The 22,468-nt window shown below is 38.8% G+C and overlaps 1 protein-coding gene across 1 annotated transcript in view; it reads right to left on the reverse strand.

Annotated features, from left to right (window-relative positions):
* Window positions 1-22,468, reverse strand: part of LOC104317207 (guanine nucleotide-binding protein subunit alpha-14) — a 90,700-nt gene that overhangs the window by 40,158 nt on the left and 28,074 nt on the right. Inside the window, exon 2 of the mRNA XM_069776698.1 lies at window positions 9,750-9,934. Within this exon, the coding sequence (XP_069632799.1) occupies window positions 9,750-9,934 (185 nt within the window). The remainder of the gene's footprint in view (window positions 1-9,749; window positions 9,935-22,468) is intronic.

A 22,468-nucleotide genomic window follows, 5' to 3' on the forward strand; every position in this document is an offset into this window, starting at 1 on the left:
CCATAAAGCATGCAACAACTCTATGTTTATTATTGTACTGCCCACCATGCAGTCTCAGCTTCAAACAGAGACTCCCAGGTAAATTAATACTGACCTCCTTTACAATAGCGTATCTGCCCATTTAGATGATTGTATAGTCTAAGATGGAGAACAAAATCTAGAGGGGGATTCAGAGGGACAGACCTGTAGATTTAAGAAGCCAAATAACCAAGTGGAAAAAAGAACAATTCTAATTCCCAAATAAGAATTAATTTTCTTCAGAATTTCTAGTATAAGACCTTGTTTTACCAAACCTGTTCAAGGGAGTACATTAGAGAAAAGAAAAGAAATCTGACCTGAAGTCAGCTCCCTAAAGCCCGTGAATAGTTGCATATGTTATTACAGCTTTTTACATCCTTATCCTTTTCCTCTTTAATGTGAATTGCCTATAGTCAATTTATTCTGTTGCTGCTTTGAAATTTGTTATACACTGTAGCCTAAGGGCAAACTAGCCAACATTTATTTCACCTCAGTTTTTAAGTAGCAATCTATAAGTACCTCAAAGACATGAGATACACTGTTCAACGTCACACCAATTTAGTTAGTGAGTAAATGTGTGTATAAAATATACTACTTTTTTCTTCTAAGAAATAGGATTTTTCACTGTACAGCAAGAAATGAAAAAATTAATTCCAGATTTCTCCTCTGTATCTTGCATCCAAATCCGATGTATTCTATATGACAGCAGATTTTCAATAAAGGCTGTAAGAATCAAGTGACAGAAAGAAATGCCTTTAGTTTAAAAGGTACAAATGTTTGTTCCAAGCTTCCTTTCCTGTGACAAGCTGCTGACTGGTGCACCCCCGGCTTTTTTTCCCCACTATTACCACACACACTCCTCTTCTCAGGAAAGCTAAACTCAAATTGCTACCATTGCAATTTGATGAAGCAGAGTGAACAAGGTTTGCACATAAAAATCCATCTGGCCTTAATTTACTGTATTCTTGTTGCTCTATGGATTAGTAAATAAATACTGGTTTAAATGTCAAAGCCATTGAAATCCCTATTTTACATGAGCAAGCAGGACCTTTGTAGGCTCTGCTTGACAGCTACTGAGCACAACACCTATCCAGAGTTGTCCAGCCCTTGCAAATAAATAAATACCTTCAACCCCACTAGACTAGGAGACCCTCCTTGCTGCATTGGCAGTGTGGACTCCAGGCAGCAGCAGGCATTTCTCCACGCCTCTAAATTAATCTCCCAAACATGGAGATGAGGAAATGGCTTGCAAGAAAAAACAACTGACAACATGCCAAGAGACATCAAGTAAGCCCACCAAAATGCTCTGTATCCTTCCAGGAAAGAAGGTCAGATAGATATTCAGGCTTGCTGACCAACATCAATATAATGGTCCTTAGAACCACTTCATACAGTGTAAGAATATATAAGTTAAATTCATGAAAAGAACAATATGCATCACGTTTCAATATGTGTAAGGAAAAAAAAAAAAAAAGAAAAAAAAGAGTAAAGAAAAGGCACCATGGTGTTTGCTAGGAAATAGACTAACACTAAAAACACTTCTTCATTGCGGCAAATTCATTCCAAAGAATAATTTTGTCAGCAGATCATAAATCCACAAAATGTGTCACAGGCTTTAGCACTAAGGAAAGAGCAAGCCTAGAGGAGTTTTCTAGCTGCTTCTCTTTCTGAAGTGGCTTTTTCATTTTTAACATGACAGCAGATGCTGATTTAAGTGATTTTTGGCTGAGTTGCTACTAATTGGTCTTTTCATCTGCCATTAATTTATTTGTCTTCTTGTTCTTTAAGAGATTTAATTGCAGCAACATAGAAATTTGCCAATTTTACTTTAGAAAAATACCCATTAATCCTCCCATTTAAAAAAATCCTCAGATTTTCCATTGCAAGGAGTTAGTCCCACATTACAGTAAATACTTGTATAAAATAGTATGTCTGTCTCCTGAGAATTAGGAGTTTTCAACTGTATGCACTCACTCATTTCTATCTTAATAAAAAGCAAAGTATGCAAAGACGACCACATAAGAACACTTCATCAACTGGAAAAAGTTGTCAGCAAAACCAGCCACACAGCCTTTCACACAGAGAACATGTCTTTTATACAGCCAGTTGTGTGCAGATATCAAAAGCCTCCAGCTGCGACACACATTTTCAAGTATCTTCCTTGCAGGACTGATTCAGCCTCTGGCTCCTCATGCCAAATCTGAAAATGCAGACTTTTGTGTTGTTTTAAACATTATTTTAATAGAGCTTTGGACAAATCAATCATTTAAAAATGACAATTTATTGTTGCTTTCTGATTAAGAGTCATTTTTTCCTCAGTCTGTTGACCAAGAGCTCTGACAGATGAACTCTGGCTAATTTTGTTGTGACAACTACAGATGTGAACTTGCCAGATTGAACTCAGGCAACAGAGCCAGAGGCGTATGCTTCCATGCTGATTCTGATGCAGAAGCAGCAAGTTCTGACAGAAGCCAGGTGAGAAAATATATTCAGCCACAGCAGCCTTTGTACAGTGACCTTCTTTCAGCCTCTATAACGAAGTTTTGCCACTTTTTATCTTTCTAACCCACGGCGCAGAGAATAACTGGACTCTGCTCCATCTTCTGCACCATTAGCAGACTTGTTTACCAAACTTCCCTTGGTTTCAGTTGCCAATAAATAATGCTTTTGCAGCCTCAAAGGCAGCAATGGAACTATTCAGTTGTTACAAATGAAGGAGTATGGAGAACAGAAAGGATATTTGGTCTACAGAACATTAATGCTTGCTCTGAAAAGCCAAAAAATCTTAACCACTTGTACATATCTTTCTAGTATTTGCTTTTATATGCAATCCTACACTTCCAAGTACAAAAGTAAGTCTGGAGTGTTCACCCACGAGCTCTACATCATTAATTATTTTTTCCCATCACTTCTGTCCTTCCTTTTCATTATCAGATCACTTCTTATCTATATGTATTATTGATACCTGTAAGATTTATAACACTGTAAAGTAAGAGTAGAACTACGCGCAATGAATTCACTGCTTGCTGAAGGGCTTCCGCCCAATCATTCATGATGCGCTAAAATCAAGCCTGGTTACTTACATGCTGTGTGTTTGTGTATTTTTGTGTGTTATGTTAAATGTTTCACAGAAATAGTAACTATAAAGTTAGAACATTTTAGATGAAAGGCCAGGTCAAGAGAAAAAGCCTCAATGAATTCCAGAAGATACAGATATGACATTTTCTGGAAAATGTCTAACTAGGTATGAAGTCTGAGAAGTACCTGATTTTGGTAGATCTACTGGTGTACCTCTGGCCAAACTTTCGTATTTATGAAAATATAAGCACTACTATTGGTCAGAAAACTTTTAACTTTTCTCACCATGAACCCAGTATCCACCAGCATTTACTTTTCTTAAAAACAACAGAATTTAAAGTACAGGTGCACTTGCTAGTATTTTAAGAAAAGATATGTTCATTCTAAAGAAGGAATTATGCACCTACCTCAAAGATCAGGAAGAGCTAAGAAATTAAAAATCACCATTATCACAAATGCAACTGTTTATAGACTCAAATAAGTCAGTTCAGCCCAAACTTTCTTAAAAATCCAATACATACACCCAGTCTTTCTCCCACCTTTCACTTCTCTGCCAGAAACCTTAAATGTACATGCTTTTTAAGACATACATTTTCTCCTTTCTGCTCTTCTGCTTGTGATACTGCTCCAGTTACAGTTTTTTATTTATTTTTTTTCCTAAAACATCCAAAAGGCTGTTATAATTAGTTGAAAGAATTGGAAAGGTTAGCTTTGTTTCTGGTAAGCTAAACCATCTCCTCTAGTGCCAAAGACCAAAAGGAAAATGAAAAGATATAGAACTTAAACATAGGATTTTACTGACAGAAAAGAAAAAAAACCCAAAGAACCCCCAAATTGGCATGCATTCATGAATAAGTTAGAAGGAAAACTCTGTTAGATTTCTGGTAGCTCTAAGACTTTAGAAGGTAAAGAAACACCTGAAGATTTCCAAGCAATAGCCAATTATTTTAAAGAACAAATGGATACAGCAATTTCACTGGAAAACAGGGAAGTGGGTAGTTGGAGCCTGCATGATAGGAAAAAAAGCAAAAGTGTGTCAACATTGCTTTTGCATCTAGGTCTGTCTAGAAACTATTTAGGAATTAAGTCTGCCAGCAGCCCATGATTCTGAATTTACCAAAGAGGAAGAGGAAGAAACAAAAAACAACTCTAAATCTAGCCAGTCACATTTATTTAAATTCAATGGAGCAGTGCAAACAACCTCTCCAGTATTGGCAGGTATAGGTAAATGAAACAGATCCCAGCATTTACTCTCATCAACAAGATGGCATGGTAGAATAACTCGGAAGTTTTTAAAGTAAAAAGGAAGCCATGGTCCATACGTTTACAGGCCTGTACTGCACTCCCATAGGTCTTTTAACAATAATTAGTAACTAGCATTATTGTTTATAAGAACACGCTTTTACTATGATATACCAGAATAAGAACTCCACCACTCAAGACAGTGGTATTACTGGAAACAATCCCATTAGGGGTCTGGCAATTTTTAGATATGATAAGGCATTCTGATGAATGTGACCATAAAAAAACCCCAACAAACAAAAAACAAACAAAACAAACAAACAAAAAAACCCAAAAGCAACACAAAACAAGCAAACAAAAACTCCCCACAGAACCTCAGTAAGTCCCACATAGTCTAATGTCAGCAAACATGCACACAGTCCCAACCGAGTACATGCACATCTCGTGTGGCAGGGAAGGTTGTCACCTAAGAAGCGGAAAATTTCCTTCCTGACTTCCATGTGGAGAGCATTTAAACCAGTATTAATGTTTTATATTTGTGTGTGTAAAGCAGCTCACAAATTTAATCCCCGAGAGTGGATACTTAATCTCCTTGCTTTAGAATGAGGCCATGTTCTCACTCAAAAAATAACTTACAAAACACAAAATAACAAGAAAAATCTACACCCTTCCAGGGAGGAAGCAGAAGGTTTAATGTTTTGTGCCCAAGTGTCTAAGCGTATGATGCTACTTGCTCATGCATGGGCAGCTAAATCACATTTTGTGACCGAGTGAACACCAGTCCCTCCCACAGGTACTTTGAAAGGAGGCTTTCCTCTGTTGATTCTTTGCTTTTACTTCAGTTGGGTTACTTGGAGAAGCTTTCTACTTTGTCTGTTTTTAACTGTTTAGCAGCAGTAAACTCTCTGAAGCCAAGAATTTTAGCTCTTTAACTTCAACCTCTCTGTGGAATGCAGCAGAAATCAGACAGGAGGTCCAAAGACAGATAGAATTAATATGGTCACATCAGTCTCATTTCCTTGGAAAATCAAAGTGAAACCTCTGTTTGTGAGTGCCTAGACTCAGTCTCTGTGAATTGGCCCATAATTAAACATATTTGTTATGAAGAGGGAAGCAATATGTTTTGGAATGTTTTGAATTAGTGTATCTATAAAATAAACTGCTAAAAATACACCTAGACTGTCTATAAATTCTAGCCCTTTATCACCTGCATTAATGTTAGCACAATGAAAATCAGTTACCAAAGTACTGCATCTTTAAAGTTAATTTTGATTGTCATAAAAAAGCACTTTTAAAAGCATAAGGTAATGTTAATACCACCAGGTTACTTTTAAAATAAATCACCTGCTATGAGCAATGGTTTCTCTGCTAAGGTTTAAAAAATTAAAAGAAGAAAGAATTGTGTTACACCATTTTCCACATCTTCAAATGCAAACATGCAATGAAAGCAACCAATAATTACTCTTCACTATGTTTTCCATTTGTCCCAGCTACATGGTTTCCTTCAGTAATTCCCAAATCTCATCTTACTGTACTTGTCTTTTTGCATTCCCCTTTTCTGACATAAGTTAATTACCTGTCCTGTAAAATTCATTTGGCATTGTATTACTTCTTTTGTTCAGAAAAATGTTAGTTTTGCTGACACACATTCATGCTGGGGCAACTTGGTAAGACAGGACACTAGATTACTACTTACTAAAAGCAAGAAATGTTTTGGAGATGCAACGTGATGACCTCTTTCTGAAATGCATTTTTTACACACTATTCTGTTTTTCTCCTTAGGAAGAAAGTAATTGTTCATAGTGCTACAAAGATCTGTTAATTGCAAACATATGCAATGTCATCTTACCAGGGTATTTTAAAAAACAAACCAACCCACAACAACAGGACTGAATTCCTATTCTATGATCCTCATCCTGAACAGCTATATAAAAAGGTCTTTGCAGTGGGCTAAGTGCATAATTTTTTTTTTAAATGCAAATAAATTTAAATTTCTAATGTTGCCTTGAGTGGAGAAGGAAAAGAGTGATCCTCCTGTGATATAGGATACATCCTACTTTGGAAGATCAGGGAAAAGTTCCAGTGAACTAATATTTTAAAATCTCTGCTGCATCTCCAGTTCCAATAGGCTTAAACAACTTGTTTCTTCTGCATATTTGTAATACAGCAAAAAATAATATAATCCAGCAAGATGTGACTCCCCGGCACAGTCAAGCAACCAAGAAATATTTTTAAATCTGCCTTTTAAGTTTGATGTATACTTACAAATGGAATGCTTATTTTCCCTTCGTCCAATATCACCTGATTTTTTCCTCTTCCTGTTTGAAGTTTTCTTTTCCTACACTTTGATTTTAAGTTGATTAAAAAAAAATCCAGACAGAGAAAAAGTGCTTTCACTACTTCCCAGCTATCAGCTGATTTTTTATTTCTCTATGCCTCATATGTACATTCCTTCTTTCATTCACTTATCTTAATATTCACATTAACTCCATCACAATATCTCAGAGAAGCCAAGAGACAGGCTGCCATTAACTTTCAGCTTGCTTTTTGGCAGTCTCTATTATCACACGGAAAGACGAAGTGTTTGTAGAAGTAGTTGATTCAAGCCCTCACACAAAAAGACTATCCTCAGAGACTGTAAATCATGTTGTACTGTAACTGGCTACTTAACCAACACTCAATTTACCAATTTCCACTCTATGACATTGAAAAAAGTGACATATAGATAATAAATATTACTTCCTCCACCTCACACCCCAAGTAGTTCACCCCTAGCCCCATATTTTATAGAGTGGTTACAACAGGAAAAAAGAAGGAAAAAAAAAATTAAAAATCAAACAATCCATTCCAAAACCATGGGGTTTAGATAGTACTATAATAATTCCTTGAATTATTAGGTTCCTAAATATCTGCAGGATTTATGTTTAAAATATACCCAAAACATGCTATGATACCTTCCAACTTCAACTGGATGAGACAAACTATCCCAGAGAACACAATACCTGAAATTAGGATAAAAATTGACTGCTGAGTTAAAGTTAAAGGTCAAGCATGACTATACAAGTACTTCATCCAAGCAACTTCAAACCCATCCAAAACAAAAACCCCTCCCCATCTCAATGCAGCATCTATACAAAGTCAGACCATTTACTTAAATACTTGCAGTTGACAACAGCAATAAGAAACCTCTTTAAACACCATCTATAAAACTTGCTTTTATTTGCAAACATTAAAAGGATTAAGAGGCCTTTTGGGACATTCTGTCCATATATGAGTTACAAATTTTCACAGGTCACACTTACAGGGAGGAGACACTCGGTGCAGAACAATCTGTTCTTCACTACAAAAACATTAAATGAAGTTATGCAGCAGCCAGAGAATTCCAGGGCCCATAGAGGAGAAAACCTGACCTGGTCAAAGCAAACTGGATACAGGAAAAACAAACAAACAAACTAACAAAAACTAATATATGGGCCAGAGGGAAACAAATTGGAAAAGAAGGCATACCGTGGGGAAGATGGACATACTGAAATGTGGAGGAGCACACTGAACAATTTCTGTACAGTCATTGGACACACATTTGCAATACAATTATGACAGCAGAATCACAACTCCTCTGTTTATCACTGTTGTTGTCAACTGTTTTTCATTACAGGCTTAAGACCTTTAATGAAAGGCAATTACAAGATTTATAGTACTTTGCATTATATTCATCACCTAAATGAAAGATTAAAATGCAGTTGTCTCCTGCAAAGTGACTGGAGCGACTCATGGTTATTTTCATGTTGTCTCTCAAGAGTTTCTCCGTGTGTAAGCAAAAATGACTTTGCTTTCTAAATGCCACTGAAGCTGAGCTTGCCAAACTGTGCTGTTACCGCTTAGTGCTTTGTTACCTTTAATAAAGAAGCAAAAGACCAAGTTCTGCCTCTCTCCAACAACTGTAAAATAGCATTATAATCTTCTGAATCTGAAGACACTGGCAGCACAGCTATCATCAAGAACACAATTTAGCCAGAATAGTGTGTTATGGGAATGTATCCAGCTCAGCTCTCGGAGCCCAGAACGAGAAAAAATTTGCTGTTTATTTAGGCTTTGTATTTTGTTCTTAATGGGAAGAAAAGAAAAAAAAAAAAAACCCACCCTAACTCAGTAAGAGGCAGTGCAAATGTATTTCTTCAAACAGATTCTGATTATCATAATTTTTCATCAAAATATACACATCTGAAGTAGGATGAAGTATATTCACAATCACATTTGCTGTTTCTCTAATAGCTGCCTTCTTAGTGATCTAAAGGTGTTTTACAAACAACAATTTACTAAACCTCAGAATATTTTTTTAGGTAGGAGTTACCCTGATACCGCAGCTCTCTGATATCCAAAATTTGTTTTTGCTGACACCATCTATTCTTTTGTGATAAAAAATAAAAGGATTTTAATTTCTCAGTCCTTTATTTTAAACAACATTTTCTATCCCTCTTCTCTATAACCCTAAGGAGAATAAATAACACAAACCAACTTAAATATTAAAAAAATCTGATCATAATTTTGGGGTTTGTATTGTTCATATGCAATTGTGGTTTTTGAATAAAAAGTAGTCTATCAACTGTATTTTCTTCATATAGTACTTCAGTTAATAAATACATAAATTCTAGAAATTAGTTCTGCTTTGTTACTTCCTACACAGTCTTCCCTATCTTAATGGTAAAATTTAGCCAACTGGAAACCCTCTTAATTTAAACAAATAGCAACCAATAATTTGCTTACATATTCTTCATGATACTTGAACTACTGATACAACAGATGGATGCAAAGGATGCAACTGATTTAACTGAAGCAGATTTTTTTCTTTATAGTTCTATAATCATAAGCGCTGAAACCAAAAATGTAATTGTATAACATAGATTGAAACTAAAGAATGGTTGAGGAAGACATTCTACATTTTCAAGTCATTTAAAAAAGGTTGCTACCAAATCTGTAAAAGGGCTCTAGGTGGTATGTTTCAAAGCACACCAGCATCAAGTAGATCTGATGTTTTCCTACAACAGACCCAAAATTCCTCGTTCTGGAGCTCTGTTGACAAACTAGACTCTGTCTGAATATTCCTGTTGTGCACAGTCTAACTCTACAGCTTAGATTCCAAAAAACAAACCTTTTTTTTTTTTTTTTTTTTTTTTTGTACTTATTACCAGCTTGAAACTTTGAAAATTCACTCTTCCTATCCAGCTCCATCCTGCCCCTTTTTCCACTAGGAACTCCACATTGTTCTGTAGAATCAGACGGTGGGGCACCAAACTCCCCACGAGACATCTGGATTTTTAAGGTTCTGCCTGTAGAAGGTTATGACTCAGATAATTTGTGTAAAAACTGAAATTTCATGGCCTGCAACTAGAATTTTCTTTGTACTGGCTTACCTCATTCTCTCTGGATGTGTACTGTATCCTGAGAGTATCCATGGCTCCGATCATCACTTGCATGGCAGTAAATACATTTTGGTAAACCAGTTTTGTGAAGCCTTTTCTGTCTTCTTCTGTGTAACCTGATCCATGGATAATCCTCATTTGTTTAATGAACGTACTCTTGCCACTTTCTCCTGTGCCTGGGAGAGGGGGGAAGAGGAGAGAGACAAAAAGGTTTGTATTTGCAAATCCTGCCAGTTGAAAATATTTGTAAATATGTATACAAGGATGTGCACCTTATCTGAGCATCATAAGGGTCACCATTAACTGTAGTATCATTTCTGAATTTTCTGTTCTCCATAATCTATATTGTTTTACTCAAAATATTTGCATTGCTGGGCTTGGGAGGGATTTTGGTAAAATATATATATATCTATCTTATCATAATACATCCTACAATGTTTAATCTAAGCATCCTGTAGGTAGAAGTCAGACTAGAAAACAAGTAAGGTATATGAGTACAAAAGAAAGAAATTTTGTTTGTGCAAGGGTCAAATTCTTCAACACTGGGAACTTTGTACAGGGTTTATCTACCATTTACACCTTAACAATAGAGCCTGCACTAATCCTGAACTTGGGGAAGAATTTTATCATTAGGCCGCATTACTAAGTTTCACATTTCTACTGATTCTTATATAAATACTGATTGAAAACATGTTAACTGAAATTATGAAAAATGCATTCATTACTGTCAGCTACTCTGGGGATCGTTGATTCTATTTTAAAAAAACCCAACAAACAGATATTATAAAGTCATATATGAACTTACATCATCCATATAATATTTTGCACGTACATATTGCTTTAAGCCCACTTACAGGACATAACAATGTATTTCCTAACATTTTTCAGGACATAAGCCTTGTTCCTCTCTTCTTTCCTATTAGCCTGACAACCGAAAAATGTCTGCTCTGACTCATTTCAAGGGTCCATTCAGGCAGTGTCCCCTCTCCAACCAAGCTGGTAAGTGGTGACCAAGACAAGAGTAAAAAGAGGGGCCAGAATATATGACAATTCCTCCACAAACCCCTCCCTGCATCTTAAAAGTTAGGACTTAGCTTAGAAGTTCATTAGCTAAATCCTACCTATTTGGTAGCCCTACTGTATCTCTCAAGTACTTGGGCATGTATCTCCTTAAAGCCATGGAAACTTTTTGCATCCTCAACACATTTTAGTAAGGAGTTTCAGAGCTCTGTCACCCATGATACATTATTTGTCCAGAGCTTGGATCCACCAGCTTCATTTCCGTTTCTTGTATTCAATAAATCTAGCCCCCTCCCCTACCCCTCGCCTTCTCCACACAGTCTTGATTTTATACACCTCTATCATATTGTATTGGGTTTACATGGCAAGGTTTTGGTAAGCAAGGGGGCTGCAGGTGTGGCTTCTGTGAGAAGATGCCAGAAGCTTCCCCCATGTCTGACAGAGCCAAGGCCAGCTGGCTCCAAGATGGACCCACTGCTGGCCAAAGCTGAGCCCATCAGTGATGTTGGTAGCACCTCTGTTGTAACACGTTTAAGAAAGGGTAAGAAAAGCTGTGCAAGAGCTGTGTGCAAGAGGAGTGAGGAAATGTGAGCGAAACAGACCTGCAGACACCAAGGTCAGTGCAGAAGGAGGTGAGGAGGTGGAGGAGGTGCTCCAGGCACTTCTGCTTTCTACTTTGGAGCAGAGATTCCCCTGCAGCCCATGGAGAAGACAGTGGTGGAGCAGGTTGTCCCCCTGCAGTCCATGGGTGACCACACTGAAGCAGATATCCACACTGCCCGTGGAGGACCCCAGGCCAGAGCAGGTGGACATGCCCTGAGGGAAGCTTCAGCCCATGGAGAGCCCATGCAGGAGCAGGCTCCTGGCAGGACCTGTGGCCTGCGGGGGACCCATGCTGGAACAGTCTGCTCCTGAAGGACTGCACACCATGGAAGGGACCCACACTGGTGCAGCTTTTGAAGAACTGAGGCCTGTGGAAAGGACTGATATTGGAGAAGTTTGTGAAGGACTAGTCTGTGAGAGGGACTCCAGGCTGGAACAGGGGAAGAGCACAAAGAGGGAGGAGCAGCAGAGATGAAGTGTTATGATCTGACCACAACCCCCATTCCCCACACCTCTGTACTGCTCAGGGGGAGGAAGTAGAGAATTTGGGAGTGAAGTTAAGCCCAGGAAGAAGGGAGGCGTGGGGGGAAGGTGCTTAAAGATTTGTTCTGATTTCTCACTGTCCTTCTGTTATTAACTGGCAATAAATTAAATTAATTTCCCTAAGCCAAGTCCATTTTGCCTGTGATGGTAATGGGTAAGTGATCTCCCTGTCCTTATCTTGACCTATGAATTTTTTCATCATATTTTCTCCTCTGTCCTGTTGAGAAGGGGGAGTGATAAAGCAGCTTGGTGGGCACCTGGAGGTCAGTCAATGTCAACCCACCACACATATTCACCTTCAGCTGTACTTTTTCTAGGTTGGAGAGACCTAACCAGGTCAATTCGGTTTTCAGGTGAGTGATACTTCATAGCTTGATCATCCCTTTGACTCTGTTGAAGCTTTCTCCATTCTGTTTACCTCTGAGATATACATAGAGTACTAAATTTCAAATACTAAGGTGCTGCCAAAACTTAGATTTATGAATGTGAGAGACTGGACCGAGTTAATGCCTCAAACACCCATCGTAATGGACAGAGACTGGGGCCTGCAGAGACCGGGACCTGGCTTTTACGGTTGAGGGAAGGAATGGAACTTGCTCGCAAGGCTGCATAGCAACATCACTTGTAAGGGACTGAAAGGGTTAATGTCTCAAACATTGTGGTGGAGCAAGTCCTGCATAACAACGAACCTGCATAAAACCAAACGAAGCAGGTGAGAAGTGGAGGTGCTCCATGAAGGAGGGGCAAGGAGATTATAAAAGGACACGAATTGACTAATTGACACACGCCCTCTAGAAGTGGGCCTCTGGGCTGGTGGGACCAACGCTGGACCCAGGGCTGGTGAACCTTTCTCTTTTCTCTCTCTCTCTCTTTTTCCATAACCTCCACACCTCATCCCTTTAGACATAAAACCACTGACCAAGTCTGGGACTAGGAGTGGATCCAGCTGCCCCTGGGCTCCTCTCTGAGAACAAGTCCAGAAAGCAAGGGGGTCTGCTCTGAACCTTGTGACTCAACAGGAGGGATGTCCTTATTTTCTTCCCTGAATCGATATATACATGGTTACCACTTGTTACACAGTTTACTGATGTAGTTTCATGGCAATTCCTGTTGTGAGAAACCCCACCACCTGCTGTTATGTCTTCCAAGTTCAGGTTGCTTCTCCCATAAATAAAACGTTTAACTGACTGGTTGGTGTTGTTTTACCTTAATTTAGCCCGAGGGCATTCTGAACTCACCATGACCCCTCCCTGGTCTGTGCAGCACAGGTTGTGACAATGAAGAGGCATCTTTGTGTTATCTGTACTGTAAGTAATTAAAAGAGAGAGAGACTGCATGTGCTATATAGTTGTTCTCCACTTCCATTACTTTATAGTGATCTACAATTAACTTTACCTGCCATTTCATTGCCTACTCTTGTGACACCCTCCTGCAACTTTCAGTCATCCTTACAAACTTGACTAACACTGAGCAGAAAAATTTCTCTTGTAATTGCTCAACTGCTTTCCCTCCAGACCTTTCTTTTTCTCTATATTTTCTGTTATTCAGCATCAGTGTGATGTGACTGAACAAATCCATTCCTATCCCACAGAGCTTTTGTATGAGAGCGTCACTGACAGCTTTTTCCTGTTCTTCCCTAACTGAAAGGACAGTACAGGAGCAAAAAATACCTGTTATACTTTCTTCTTAAAATCTTCACTGTATTTTTTCATTAGTTTAACAATTAACTCCGTTCTGGCTGAGCTACAGGATTTGCTTCACTCCTCTACTAAGAATTTACTGCTGGTAAAATAGTATTCCCATTAACAAACTTTCAGTAATTTGCACTTAGTACCACTAGGTGTCGAAATTATATCAGCACAAAGAGGAAAGAGTTGCTCTGAACATTACTTCTTCAGATATAAGGAAGTAGGAAAATACTGCAAGTGCCCACCACATCATACTGTATCTCAGTACCATAGCAGACCATAGTATCATTGTAATGAAAAATCGTGCAACTGCAGGGCTCCAACCACTAACAGTAATAGCAAGCAAAACCCAGGTAACCTAGAAAAGTGCAACATGTTATGTATTACTTGTATATCACAGCCATTTTTCTGAAACATTTATCACTGTCATCAGTTCTTACTCTACGCCCTTCTTCCGTATTTTGCATCACCCACTGTGGACTTCCTTTCAAAGCTGTAGCTGTCCCTTATTCAAGCCCGTGTTGTTCAACACTCCTCTAGGACATTGCTAGCATAGCTCTGCTCTGCAGGTATCAGGACCTATAGCACTCATCAGAAGAAAAGTGAAGCAACTTTTTAATCAAGCAATAAGAAATACTTAATATTTTTGCCTGTAAAAAGAAGATTAATACAGCTGTTCTTTCAACAAATGTTCAGAATTTCTTTAGTTTTGGTGTTGTATTGTTTTTTTGGGGAGAGATGGAACGTAGAGATACGCCAGAATACATGTGAAACAAATTCCTGGAGGAATTTGTTTCAGTAAAATGCTGATGTTACATTATATATCACAGCCCTCAGAAAGGCAGTCCTGGCATGTCAGCTTTAAGAAGTCAACATAAATACATTTCAAGTACAATTCAGTTTAAAAACAAAACCTCACCACCAACTTTTTTTGCTGTCAGTGAAACCCTTATATTTGAGAGGAAAACACTGATTAATCCAGCTTGAATTGCTGGCCTAAATTTTTATATAACTCAGAATAAACAGTCCTATCACATTGCAGTGGTGCCCTCTACTAGTGTTTGAGTAAAGAAAAACCATCGTGCAACCATTAACTTCACTGTCAGGGATATGTAGCAATTAAGTTTGTGAAATCAAGTTTAAAAAAAAAAATCTAATTTCTGAGATTTTTTCCAAGGCCCACAAACACCAAAGGTAGATGGACCCAGGTTTGAAGAGATCATCATCTGTAATCCAAGCTAGAGTTCTTCCCTGCATGTATCCAATTTAATTTTTTAAGAAATTTAAGGTTAATATTTTACTATTACCTGATTTGATCCAATCTATATCAACCTACAGCAAACAAAAATTGCTTATCCAAGTGATTTATAAAGTGGTACAAAATACATGGGTAATAAACAGAGTCATTCTGCTTTACCTTTTGACATCTCATAATCCTGAGCACAAGTTGATTTAAAAGCTTTGTGCTCCCTAACCTGACCTTAAGTAGAGTACACAGTCTTCCTTTGGTATTCTTCCTTCCAGCAACTTATGTGCCTAGCTGCGCCTCTTGTCATTAACCCAGAATACAGGGTCTCTGTTCAAAGCCAACAATACATGCTCTTTGTTTCTCCATACCCATAAGCGATCTAAAAAAATCTTCAGGGCTCGTTAGCTTAAAATGAAACAAGGCTTTTGAAGCACATCTTGACAGAGCATCATTTTAAAGCATGTTAAAAAGTGGCAGGGCTTTCAAAAAGAGTTTGAATATGGAGTAGTCATGCCAATATGCATACTTGTGAGATATTAAGCTAAAGATAACTGCATTTCAGGGTGGAACTGCATACACAATCAGATTTGGATTGAGTATCTTTTTAATTGAAATAGTTGGAAAACAAATAGAGACATACAAATTGGAATTTGTGTTTTAAGACTTCAGGTGGTGGGACTTAAGAAAATGGAGTAGAGTTTTTACATTAGGAATAATAAAAATGGTAATAGGGTAATAAAAAGCAGGTAGTACAGAAAGTATAGGTAATAGAACAATTAAATATTGATGTATTATTTACCTGGGAGGTATATAACCATGTCTTAATGCCATCCATTCTAGAAGCATTAGAGAATAGGGGGCTTTCAAACATGGCTATATACCTCCAAGGTGCTGGAAATCTATTATTACAAGCAAGTTTAAAAAGGTTATTTGCATTAAAAAAACCAAACTAAACCAAACCAAACCAAAACCCAGGCAAAGTGTATTTTACTTCTCAGTGACATTTGTGGTAAGCACTTGACCAGAATACATTTAGTGCATTTATCTTCAGGAAGTGATCTATTGAATCATTACTGCCAAAATATGGAATACGTATTTCACTGACTAGGTCAAGAGACAGAGTATTCTCAAAGGTGAGATGTAAATACATTAGTTAGTGTCACATATTTATCCTCCTTCCAGTCACTTCAAGCATTCATTTTTTTCTTCTGCTTCCAACTACTGACTGCCACATAGGTGCTACCTACCCAAATCCACTTTCTCGATTAAAAGAAATGCTGGAATTTTGCCAGTTAATTCAAGGAATAAAACATTTTATCTGTTTTGGCCATTGTCTCTTTTGTCCTTAACTCCTTCTTTGCCTGTCAGCTTTATTTTTCCAAGTCTAATCTAGCAAATCTTTATGGAGGAAACAAGTTATTAAAAAACAAACAAACAAGCAAACAAACAAAAACCCAAACCCAAACAACACAACTCTATGCTCTTGTTGTCCTAAGGACTTTGTGTGTGGAACTTAATCACATCAATAAGCAGACTGTGAATACAGCCACAACAAAACAAGAAGGCTGTAATTGCTAAGGACAAAGCAAAACTAAGTAGTTTTGCTAACCCTCCCACCATTAAGAACAGCAGGACAGCAGTTTTGGCAGAGGTGATCAAGCCTACTGTAAATCCTGGATCCACACTTGAGCAGTTCAAATGCCTGAGGTCTGGGTTGATCTTCATCATTATCAGCTCTCAAATGGCAATGATATGTTCATCTACAGTATAGATGCCCATGTGCTCACTTCCACTTGCTATACCTGAATAGATACAGATCAGTTAGTAAGCAAATATATTTCATCTGTTGCTGCATGACAAGAGGTTTCACTCTTGTCCCAGCAGTGGTGTCTCACTCACAAGCTGAGGTGCTGGTAAGGGTGAAGTCACTGGATATCTGCGTGAGCAAACCCCTGGTCCCAGCAGAAGCAAGAGAAGTCCATGTTACCTTCCCGACTGTCCTTGTTGTCAAGCTTGATAAACATGATGAAGTCAAAATGCCACAAGTAAAACAAAAAGGTAAGGTACAGGGTCATAAAAGTAATATTGGATGCCATCTTTAGACCAGAATCTAGTATTAAACCTCTTCTCCTGTTATAAGTGGCCACTGGAAAAGGGTCACTCACAGAATCATGTTATAGCTATAGCTGACTTACCAGCTCTGCAAAACTCAGTATCCTCAAGTCTCTGCTCTCAAGCCTCTATGACAGGCCACATTTCTGACTCTCTTTACAGAAAAAAAAGCTACTTTAAAAAAAAAAAAAAAAGCTATTTCATGGGCAGAAATAATTATGAGATTAAAAATACCAATATTTAGTAATTAGATTAGGAGATTTGCTGCTTGCATTAAAAACTAAACTATAATTAAACAGTTCCTGCAGTATTTCGTAGTTGTATCTACAGTTGTTAGGCTTGTTCAACTGACAGAAGGAAATATCTTTCTATAACTATAGGATTAACAGTTTGATATACAGAACTAAATGGTGCTAGTGCATAAATGTGGACATAACAAAAATGGCTTTCAAGTAAATAAACCTGACTTACTGAAAATTTATAAGGTTAGAGCAACAAAAACTTATGTTTTTTAAAAAAAACAGAGGCAGAAAAATTATACAGATTGAAATTCTGTTTATTTCAAGGAGAAGACCTGAAGCAAAAGAAAGGAAATTTTTGAGGTTTATCAGAAAGGAAAATCTTTAGAGTCACTCAGCAGTCTTGGAGCATTACTCTGCCAATTCTGTTACCTACTTTCATGGAGGTACCATATTAAATGCTGAAATTAGCCTCACAATGTAATGCACATGGTTACACGAAAACAAAGCCACAATGGTTTCCACTTCTAGGAGGCAGGGACAAGACAGTGTTTTTAATGACCTGGGGAAAAGCCAAAGAAGATTTCAACTCTACAACTCATTCACAGTTAGTTCTTGTTTTCCATTAGGAATGTAACCCAAAAATAAAATCTGTTTTCACTTGTCTTGTTCATCTACCAATAAGCATTCCTGATATCTGTGCCAGGCAATATTTTCAAGTATTATCTGTCGCTTTTTACCAACCAACAATACAACCCCCACCCCCCACCCCTGCAATGTATGGGGGTGGGAACAACCAAAAAAAACAACCCCCCAAAAACCAGCAGCTATTTCAGATACTCCATTCATATCCTGTAGGATTCAGAACCATATTCCACATCTGTTACCAGGGAAACAGCTCTCATTCATTCTAAAATCCTGCATGTTAAAAGCACGTTCTGGTGACTTTTTCCCTGCTGATGACAGGGAACATGATTAAGAATAAGAGTTTTGCAATTTCTGAAGTTAAATTAACAGAGGGAGAGGCTCCAAACTTATTTAATAATCACCATCAAAACCTCTGTACAGAAAAGAAAAATTGCCTTTTTTTTTTTTTTAGAAGTCCATATGGACTAGTGCTACACATATAGCTGAATGTCTGCTTCTGCACTGGCACCACTTATTTGACACCTACATAAGTCATTATTTCAATGTCATTTCTGATACTAAGTATAAAGATGGAAGTGACAATACATCTGCAAATAAGCTATTCAATTACAGGATTCTTAGAAAACAAAAAAAAGCTTAAATACATAATTTTTTTTAGTGAGGAACAATTATATAAATCAAAAGTTCCATAGCTCACTCTGGTCTTTTGTGCTATAAAAAGTGCAGGATCAATTTAGTCTTCATTCCACTATTCTAAATCTTTCCAAACACCTTGAAGGAAAGCATCGGAACAAAATCATCACTGGAACCAAAACTTACAACCTCTGGTCAAATCCTCCAATGTTTTGCACGTGGGATATGAGGCTTTGTAAAACAGTTCACATGCTTAACATGCAAAGGATACCACCCCCACAAAAAGTGTCTGCTACTGTTGAAACTATTAATACTGAGAGTACTTCTTAAATAATTTGATAAAAAAAAACAGAAAAGGAGATCACAGTCAATACAGGCACACATATGCATGCGCACATGCGTGTGCATCCTATAAAACTGATAGTAGCACCTGGACAGGTTTTAAATAGGAAACAAAAGAACTTTTCAGGAACTTCCCTTGATGATTCTGTGATTCTTCTTCTCTTGTACTGTGGAGCCTAGAACTAGACCCAGCACTCCAGGTGTGGCCTCACCAGCACTGAGGGGAGGGGAAGGCTCACCTCCCTCCAGCTGCCAGCAGCACTCCTCCTAATGCAGCCAGGGTACAATTAGCCTTTGTTGCTGCAATGGTGCATTGCTGGCTCCTGTTCAACTTGGTGTTCACCAGGACCTGCAGGTCCTCTCTGCAAAGCTGCTTTCCAGCCAGTCAGCCCACAGTAACTGGTGTCTGGGGTTGTTCCTCCCCAGGTGCAGGACTTTGCACTTCCCTTTATTTAATTGCATGAGGTTCCTGTCAGTCCATTTCTCCAGCCTTTTGTGGTCCTGGGTGTCTGGATGGCAGCATAACCCTCTGGTTTGGTGTCATGAGCAACCTTGCTGAGTGTACACTCTGCCCCATCATCCAGATCATTAATGAACATGTTAAACAGGACTGGACCCAGTATTGACCCCTGGGGTACACCACTAGTTACTGGCCTCCAACTAGACTTTGTTGTTGGCCACTGATGACCACCCTCTGGACCAGGCCATTCAGTTAATTTTCAACCCACCTCACTGCCTGGTCATCCAGTCCCTACTTTATCATCTTCTCTGTGAGGATCTTATGGCAGACAGTGTCAAAAACCTTAGTAAAGTCTAGGTAGACCATACCCACTGCTCGCCCTTCATCAACCAAGCCAGTCATTTTGATATAGCAGGTCACCACGTTGGTCAAGCATGATTTCACCTTGGTTGATTTTCTTGTCCTTGATGTGCAAATGGTTTCCAGGATTAGCTGCTCCATCACCTCCCCAGGGATTGAGTGGAGGCTGACCTTCTTATAGTTCTCTGGGTTCTTGCCCTTCTTAAAGATGGGCATGACATCTGTTTTCCTCCAGTCCTCAAGCACTTCTCCCAGCCACCCGTTCCACCATGACTGATCAAAGATTATTGAGAGTGGCCTCACAATGACATCAGCCAGCTCCCTCAGTACTCGTGGCTGCCCCACCAGGGCCCATGGACTTCTGTATGCATAGTTTGCTTAATTTTTCTCTAACCTGATCCTCTTCTACCAAAGGTATGTCTTCTTTGCTCCACACTTTCTGCCTGGTCTCTGGGTCCTTAGATTTCTGAAGACTCTTCTGACGTCTTTACTAGTAAAGATGGAGGCAAAGAAGGCATTTAGTACCTCAGTTTTTTCCACATCCTGTGACACCAGGGCCCCTGCCCCATTCAGGAATGGGCTCACATTTTCACTAGTCTTTCTTTTGCTACTTATGTACTTACAGAAACCCTTATTGTTGCCTTTGACACCCATGGGTGCAAGTGGACCCAATTCCACTTGGGGTTTGGCTTTCCTAACCTAATCCCTGCATTCTAAGAGAGCATCTCCATATACCTCCCCAGTTACCTGTCCCTGCTTCCACCTTCTATGTACTGTCTTTTTACATTAGAGTTTTGCCAAGAGATCCTTGTCCATCCATGCAGGCCTTCTAGCTTGTTGCTTGACTTCCTGCTTGTTGGGATGGACTGCTCTTGAGATTGAAGGAGGTAATCCTTGAGTATCAACCAGTTTTCTTGCATCCCTCTCCCCTTCAGGACCTGATCCCATGTCTCTCAAGCGGATCCCTAAAGAGGCCAAAGTCTGCTCTCCTGATGTCCAAGGCTGTGATCTTGATTTTTGCCCTGCTTCCTCCACTCAGGATCCTGAGCTCTGCACTGTTATCGCTGCAGGCAAGGCTGCCTTGCACCTCCACATCACCAACATGTCCTTCCTTGTTTGTGAGTATAAGGCCCAGCAGATCACTTTCTCTTACTTGGTTCCTCTATCACTTGGGTCAGGAAGTTGTCACCAACGCTCTCCAGGAACCTCCTAGATTGCTTGTGCCATGCAGTGTTGTCCCTCCAGCTGATATCAGGATGGCTGAGGTCCCCACCGAAGGCCAGGGCATGCAAACATGAGGCTACTTCCAGCTGTCCAGATGTCTTTTAATCAAGGTGTCCTTCAACAATGTTTTCGTATCAGCAAGATCATTCATGTTATGCAGTTCTGATAAATCAAACTTAGGGTATACATTTACATAACAAGATGCTACACAAAGCATACAACTCATTTACACAAAAGGAAAGATAAGAGTTAAAAAAGCCTTTTTCAGTGATAGACAACTGAAAACAAGGCTCTGGAAAACTTCTGTAGCTGTGAAAAAGGAAAGTTACATACCCATCAAGCGCAAAGCTGAGTCTGAAACTGTAACAGCTGTAGCCTTCCAGCAAGACAAATGTGTAAAGCTTCATACCCTACAAGAACACAACTGAAAACCTTTCAGCTCAGTTCTTTCTCCTACACCAACGTTACTCAGCAGTAACTCATTACAGTCAGCTGAATTAATCCTCCAAAAAATGCCATCATACCAAAGCTGTAAGTGTACAGTTTAACTTAGTTCTAACAGATTTCTATAGCAATGAAGATTCCTAAACATTCCCCTCAGCTGAGCTCCTTTCCCTTTTTAGTAAGACAGAATCATCTGCCCCTTTCCTTACTCTTCATCCTGAACTTAACTCCATTAAGATCCAAATCTACTTGTTTAGCTAGTTCTCATAAGTTTTAAACTTATGCCACAACTAATACCACATTCAGGAATTACACCAGAAGATGGGGGAGCAGGGAGGGAATACTGTTTTGTTAATCAGAGTTCATGAGAGGTTATTCCTTTAAAGAAATCTCAATATTCTCATATTACTCAATTAATTGAAAGTGAATATTCCCCAAATAATGTACTTTTCCTACAGAACAGAGGCCACCCACTTCAAAATCAAGTTGGCTACTTAAGGCCATCTTGCTAGGTGTACAAGCCATGTCCATTAGTCCACATCATAAACCAGCTTTTGGCAATTTCATTCGTGAAATAGAAGGATGAGGCAAATTTACTGTATTTGCACCAAAAAGACACCACAGCTGAGGCAAAATTTGCCTGCGGAATATGACTGTCAGTAACCCTACCTTGTCATGTACTGTGAGACAGCTGAGAAAGGCAATGACTGATCTATCATACTTTAGTCTTTCCCTGCATCAAAGTGTCCTGTTTCGGGTAATACCTTACTTTAAAATCTTAATGTTTTAGTTCAAGTACGTTTTCCATAATCCATAAAACAGTGAATGCTGCAGTTAGTAAACAGTAAAATGTCATTATTAGACAGCAGTAACAAGAGGCTGCAGCCTAGCCTAATGTTATAAAATAGGAAATAAACTATGTATATGCACACATTTATATAAAGGTCTTGCATCAGAAGCAGCAGTAGCTGTTTCAGACAACATTCATATGCTCCAGCCACCAACTTTAAACCGACTGTAACATACACACAAACCAAAGACAGACTTTCTGTAACACTTCCTCAATGCTAATTGCCAAGTGCTTTTACTGCTGTGGCTACAATTCCTGAGCACATTGCAGGTGACTGACTTCAGCAAAGGCAACC

This window comes from Haliaeetus albicilla, chromosome Z, assembly GCF_947461875.1.
Source record: "Haliaeetus albicilla chromosome Z, bHalAlb1.1, whole genome shotgun sequence".
NCBI lineage: Eukaryota > Metazoa > Chordata > Aves > Accipitriformes > Accipitridae > Haliaeetus > Haliaeetus albicilla.